The sequence below is a fragment of the Opisthorchis viverrini genome (genome assembly GCF_000715545.1).
Source record: "Opisthorchis viverrini unplaced genomic scaffold opera_v5_306, whole genome shotgun sequence".
Lineage (NCBI taxonomy): Eukaryota > Metazoa > Platyhelminthes > Trematoda > Opisthorchiida > Opisthorchiidae > Opisthorchis > Opisthorchis viverrini.
In genome coordinates, this window is record NW_008751964.1 from 300,973 (window position 1) to 307,300 (window position 6,328).

The following is a 6,328-nucleotide window of genomic DNA, read 5'->3' on the forward strand; positions in this document are numbered from 1 at the left end:
GGACATTTCGTTTGTTTTCAGGGCGTGTTCTAAGCTGGCTAGGTAATCTTTGTAGGATGCGTCCTCGACATTGAAGTTGAGCCCTTTCATTAGCAGTTCTTGTTCGGCTGTATTGAGTTGGCGGCCAGATAAGTTCTTGATCCAACCAATGGAACCGCCCGACTGAATACTAAATCGCGGTCAAAGGTCACCCCCGGCTACCAGCACGTATATCAACACACGCGTAACACTACTGAACGCACAACCACTAACCACCGCTACGTGAGCTACCGACATTCTCTTCTATAGAAAATCTCTTAGGTATGCGTAATAAATGTAACGGTGAAGAACTCGGTATGAATTGATCATGAGTAGTTCTGTGGAATGCTGCTCGACCACTGCCTATAAGTGTAAATCAGAAATATCGATTTTGAAAGGCATCTTTTCCCTGATTAGCTCTCAATATGATAGCAGTGCATTTATGGTGCGCAATTTAGTCAGTTCGAGAAGCTAATAACTACGCAAAATACCCTTAGCTTTCCCGATGTCTACAAACTACGACAACTAGCTTACTGGGGCAATCACATCAAAAATTCCAGTAAACTGGTTTCTGCATCTACTGCCTCAGCGGAAGCATGCCGTTCCGGCCGCTTTGGACAAAATACTGAGCGTATCCGAGGCTTAGACACAATGTAGTTTCCATCTTGGAACATATTCCAAGACAACTTACAGAATTGTTATGGTGCTTGCACTCAATATTTGATAAAGCTGCTAGTGCAGTCAAACTAGGAAAATTGGTGGAATATAACGAACACCTTTGAACACTGATCAAAAACATATATCATAAATTTACTTCGTTCATCCAACCAATGTCTGCATGAGTTCTAATGAGCACAACAAACAACTTAGGTAGGCACAATTACGCACAATTACGTCTAAACTGTCCAAGAAAGTCCTGACACAAGTTGCGGTCTATCTCAGCGAAATTGGGTCAGATGGAGTGACCGGGAATCTGGTCCTAACCTCTCTCTGGCGGACGAACGGAATCAGCCATCCTCCTGGTTCCTTTTCTGTTGTGTTGCACACGTATCTTCTGGTCTTTCCCAAGAATGTCTTGTACTTTGCTATCCTCCACTCAAAATATACCATCAACTCACGTGAATCCACACTGACAAGTCAAAAATATACTAGTCAATGGCCGGAAGCGTGACATCGGGCGTCCCGTATTGGCCGGCTGATCGATTTTATCACTAAAGTAGGTAACCACACTCTTTAAAATCACATATAGTACATCTTTAGGTCTATTGGAATGCGAAGAGCTAGAAATCATCGTGGCTTACTAGGGTCAAGGAGCTCATAGTGCTGCCACTGAATGGCAAAAGTCGCGTTATCTGTTAGATCCATTTTGGTTGATACTCGTCCATCAACAGGATAGCAACTTATTCCGGCGTGATGTTCTGATGTGCTTTTTTTTGATGCTGCTCAAAGATGTAGACTCCTCTAACTCTTCTGACTATTTTTGTCCAGAAAATGGATGCCCCTCTCTTCTCTTCCTTTTCACTCTTTATCAGGACACTGTTCCTCAACGGTGGTAGATTAACACATACTACTGGTGTGTTGTTACTTCAAGTCTCTTGATAGTTCTTCTCTGGAAAAGGGAGCTTATCTCATTTGCTCTACTACTTACCAGGACAATCTTCGCCCTTGGTTGGATGGTATTCACAACTCTTAATCTTGTCGATGGTGACAATATAATGGTAATAAAAATGATGGAGGAAGTGGACGCGAAACCATTAGGAACATTAGTCAACAGACTTCACATGGAGTGTTCCTTTAAGGTATGCTAGGGCGTGCTGGTGAACCCAGTGTAAATGGATGAACATGGGACTGAAGTATTTTTGATCGATTTCCAAGGCTTTTCTATGGCTACAACCAGCCTTCTCTAATATATGGGTTAATTTCATAGTTATGTACACGACACTTTCATTGTGTTAGCCAATCCAGTTTTTATAATTCTGTGCTCGAAATTTCCATATCCTGTCGACTTTACACATCACAGATCATTCATGCGTATGACGGAACACATTCACACGACAAAACTGATCGTGGCTTCAGGTCAGTTTCATGCTACTCCTAGGTTTCCCAAACTGATAGATTCCAATATCGGAGAAGGTCCACCGAAGAGTAAAAATAGTTTGATGGAAGCAATTCCTTTTGTGGATGATTTATAACGCATATCTGTTCCACTCTACTCAGGGCGAATCAACTCTGCTTGACTCGGCTGTAATCTCCCATCAACTCAAGTCTTATCCGTGCTGGAACTGTTGCGTGCCATATCCCGCTTATCCAAATGTCTCGGGCGCTTTTGGCCTACTGTGTTTCTAAGTAGCGAAATATGCCACGAATCACAACCAATTTCTCATTGCTTTTTCTTGACGACTCCGGTGAAATCAAACACTGCGAGGCAACACCAGTTTAAATTCCCAAATAAACAACAGAACTTTGGAGCAAACGGCTTCTTTCGTGTGAATTCCGCTATTGCACAAGGTGATGGGTTACACGGTGTTCTTAGCCCACCTTTCCATTCGTTCTCAAAGTCATCAGTTACTAGACTAAACAGCTATCCGGTTCTTTTTTTACATGTTCTCTCATTATCCAAATTCTCTTCGACTCAGCCTCTCTCCGGCCACACTTGTTGACCTGCAAGCTGACTCTGGCTCAACATGACACCGTGCCTGAATGGGACACCTTGGTCCCGGACTGTCAGGTGGAATACACAATGCCCTCGAGCACCGTTTCTGGGGCTACAGTACGTTCAGTCAGTGTGGAACACACGGGGGTTGCAGAGAAATTCGTCAAGTACACATCCAAGTACAAATACACCGTGGACATTGATTATCATCTTGGTGAACGTAAAGAACCTCCCCTGAAAAGTATGCTTGATGACCAGGACTCGCCAGTAGAACAAGCAATCGAAGAACCACCACAGGTTCAGACCCCCGTAGATGAAGAACAAGTCGCGGAACCACAAGGAACTGAAGTGGCAGACTTGTTGGGACTTGGCCTCGGTTTTTCCGATCTTTCAGACAATCAGACGACAGATGTTAAAGAACCTCAGGAAACTCCTGGGAGTGCTGACCTCCTCTAGCATACATAATCACACCGAATTTATGCACATGCACAAAGATACCGCCCTTCAATCAAGCCCCCGGTGGTGACCGCGCCCTCATCGATCGATAAATCACTTTCCATCTTCTTCGTTCAGCAACGTTTTATAACTTTTATCCATGCTACGAGTAATCGTTCCTGTGTAATTTCATAATTATCTGTACATAACACCCAGTGACGTTCCCTTTTCCTTGAGTTGCGCAGTCAGTGAATTCGGACTTCTGCACTGTGCATCATTGCCATTGGTCTGCTTGGTGCCAATCTTATAATTTGCTTTATCATACTTCCGATCCAAAGATCACTCTTCATTTTGATTAACATGTGGTGTGCTACCTCGGGAAACCCCGGTCTCTCACATGCTCATACAGTCTGTCCATTCTTTTCCTTCCTGTATTTAATCGTACTCTTGTTCTTGACCAAGTTGTGCCCCTGCGCACTAGTCACAACCGTTGATTGAAGTGGTCCCAGGCGAAGCCCCTTCTGTGATACCCTGTATCATTTACCCGTTGATTGGTGAGCGAGACCCACCTACACACTTTTTTGTTCTAAAGCACTCACTCATTGAGATCACAAAAGCCAAGTGGTTGTTTCTGATAGCTTGCAACTTTATTTATTGCAAAATATGCTTGGATTCACTGTAACCGTCATCAGTGAGGTTTTTGTTCCTCCGATTGAGGCCAGACTGAGGCTACCATACCGAGGACGTTATTCATTACTGCCTTATATCGATAGTTGTTGTATCGAACCGGATTGCTGCAGTTTTGCAGGAATATAGCGGAAAGTTTACTTCGAGCCTTGCTGCATTACCTCATGCTGCAGTCAGTATCCTTATACATATACTGGTTTTATGTATTTGGCTTTTTCTACTCATGGCTAGCATTGGTTCATAGAATATCGCGAGTTAGTGGTAACATTCGTTGCAGTATAACAGCACGTACATGTTCCCAGTGCGGAACCCCAGCGACGGAAAGTTTGTATTCTATCTGTGTCAGTAGCGATTGTATATTATCGCACGTTATAGACGAAATAGAGACAGAGAGACCCCAGCGACGGAAAGTTTGTATTCTATCAGTGCCAGTAGCGATGATTGAACCTTTTGTGTGCTTTGCGATGCTTCGGTGGATCCAACCGACAGCTTGTTATGTTTCATGATTCATGTGGTAAGCTAACTCGTCTCGACCCGACTATTCACAGAATCCTTCTAGATCCGAATCTCAAGTCTGGTGCCACTTTACTTTCTGTCCCAAAGACCGCCGTTCAGTTGAACAAAAGCGTTCACGTCATTTACATTCTAGCTTCATCCTCGGGCTGAATGTTATGTAGACTGAGGGACTCAGAAGTTCTGCGCTCAAGGACACACAGTGTCCTTGATCGATGAAATTTGTTTGAAGTACCTTTGTTTGGTGATTGCAGGTCTTCTGACGGATGAAACCGGTGCACTGTGTGCAGATTTTGATATCTGAAGGCCATGACCTACGAGGATGGTTTCAAGCTCAGACACCCATGATGCACTCACATTCCGTGAAGTCTGTAAAAGTCTTGTTCCATTACCCAGTCGATGGTGTAGGTGAAAATGATCAGGAGAAAAAAGGGTATCACCGTCTTGGTGCAGCATACACTTCTAGTCATACATGGGGTTTCAAGCTTTGAATGCAGAACACTGCGACCTTATCGGGCTTACCAGCTTAGCTGATCCCCCGTAGTTTCTCATTGTTTTGCGCGGCGAATCGGTATTGAGTTAAAGGCTGAGCGAAATTCGATCAAGCTTGCTGCTAGTGGTCTTCGGTAATTCAACGTTCCACTAATTATATACAGACCGGACTTGACGAAGCGCTTTTGGCACGATGATGCGTCCAAATGTCATAGTAATTCATGTAGAAGGATTCTTGTGGGGGGGAGGTGACGCTGATTTCGAAGCAATTATTATGGGAACTGATCACCCCACACAGCAATCTAGACCCTGAGCCTGACGTGATTAGCACAAATCCGAATAAATAGGCGAACACCAGGAAAGTCATCAGACGAGGCTTGGCGTGTTGCAAAAAGGGTTCAAATAATAATTATTTAAAAAATTCCTTACCCGCAGTTTCACATTTGAGGGATTTCCAGCCTCATCCAGTGATATCCAAGTCCATCACCCTAGCATCTTATTGGAATGTCAAGGAAATGAAATGACCACTTGGCAACTTGGGCCATCACTCGTTTCTTAGAAGCGATAATACTCGTATGGGTTGCTAAAATGCTCGAAGAGCGCCTCAAGCCTGTTGGCCTCAGCCGGTTTCTCGTTTAGTTCATAAAAGGTGGCACCATGTAGACGAAGGCACTCGGAGTGGAACGATGCGAAAGTAGAGTCATGGGTATGAGTTTTGTTTAAACTAGCTGTGGCCCAGTGCAGAAACTAATATGATTCCTCGTGAATGTCCATGAAGTTTCATGATATTATTTAGTGGTGCAAGTGGTGGCGGAAGACCCTTCATTATCATGCCTTGGATTTGATACTCGACCACAAATTCGCACCTTACAGTAGAACCATTCTGTTGAGGGAGCGGTACTCACAAGATCATCGTCATCATCATCGTCAGCAGTAAGAAGCGCGAACTTATCGTACAGTGGTTGTAGCTTACCGATGGTTCGGGGAGGTGAGATAGGTAGCTGTGCATTGGAGGACCACCTCTGGTTTCGCCCATGAGGTAGGTAGCTGTGCATTGGAGGACCACCGCTGGTTTCGCCCTCTTCGGGGCTAACTAGGTAGGCACAGCCCTCGAGTTCCATCGACCTTGTGTTTTACTTGATACTTTTGTTTAACGCAACACTGTTTATAAAGATGGTGGAAGGTATTTCGACAGCCTACTACCGATTTCATCCTCTTTGACGCAATCGTCGAGCGTCCTTCATTGTTACTTTCTGCCTGAACATATGTCCCGATATAGGTGGAGATGTACGTATGTTTTTAATATTCCCCTTCTGAACCGAAGCAGGGCCACCTCATATATTAGTGGAAACCATAACCAAATGAATTCAATTTAAGATGAATGAATAATTCTGTATTAGGTCAAGAGTTTTCAGATTTGATCCAAACTACATAAATCAAGTGGTATAAGGAAAAGGTTTTAGTCCAGTTTCATTTGGTTGATGAACGTGTCAATGAGTGGCAGTTAATGAATCCAAACTAGGTTAAAAA

At 43.9% G+C, this 6,328-nt stretch overlaps 1 protein-coding gene across 1 annotated transcript in view; it reads left to right on the plus strand.

Annotated features, from left to right (window-relative positions):
* T265_09818 (hypothetical protein) overlaps window positions 1-3,980 on the plus strand; it is a gene marked incomplete at both ends in the record, with an annotated part of 20,512 nt that extends 16,532 nt beyond the window's left edge. The window contains one exon of the mRNA XM_009176001.1: window positions 2,655-3,980. Coding sequence (XP_009174265.1) covers window positions 2,655-3,127 — 473 coding nt within the window. The remainder of the gene's footprint in view (window positions 1-2,654) is intronic.
* Window positions 3,981-6,328: the final 2,348 nt, after the last annotated feature.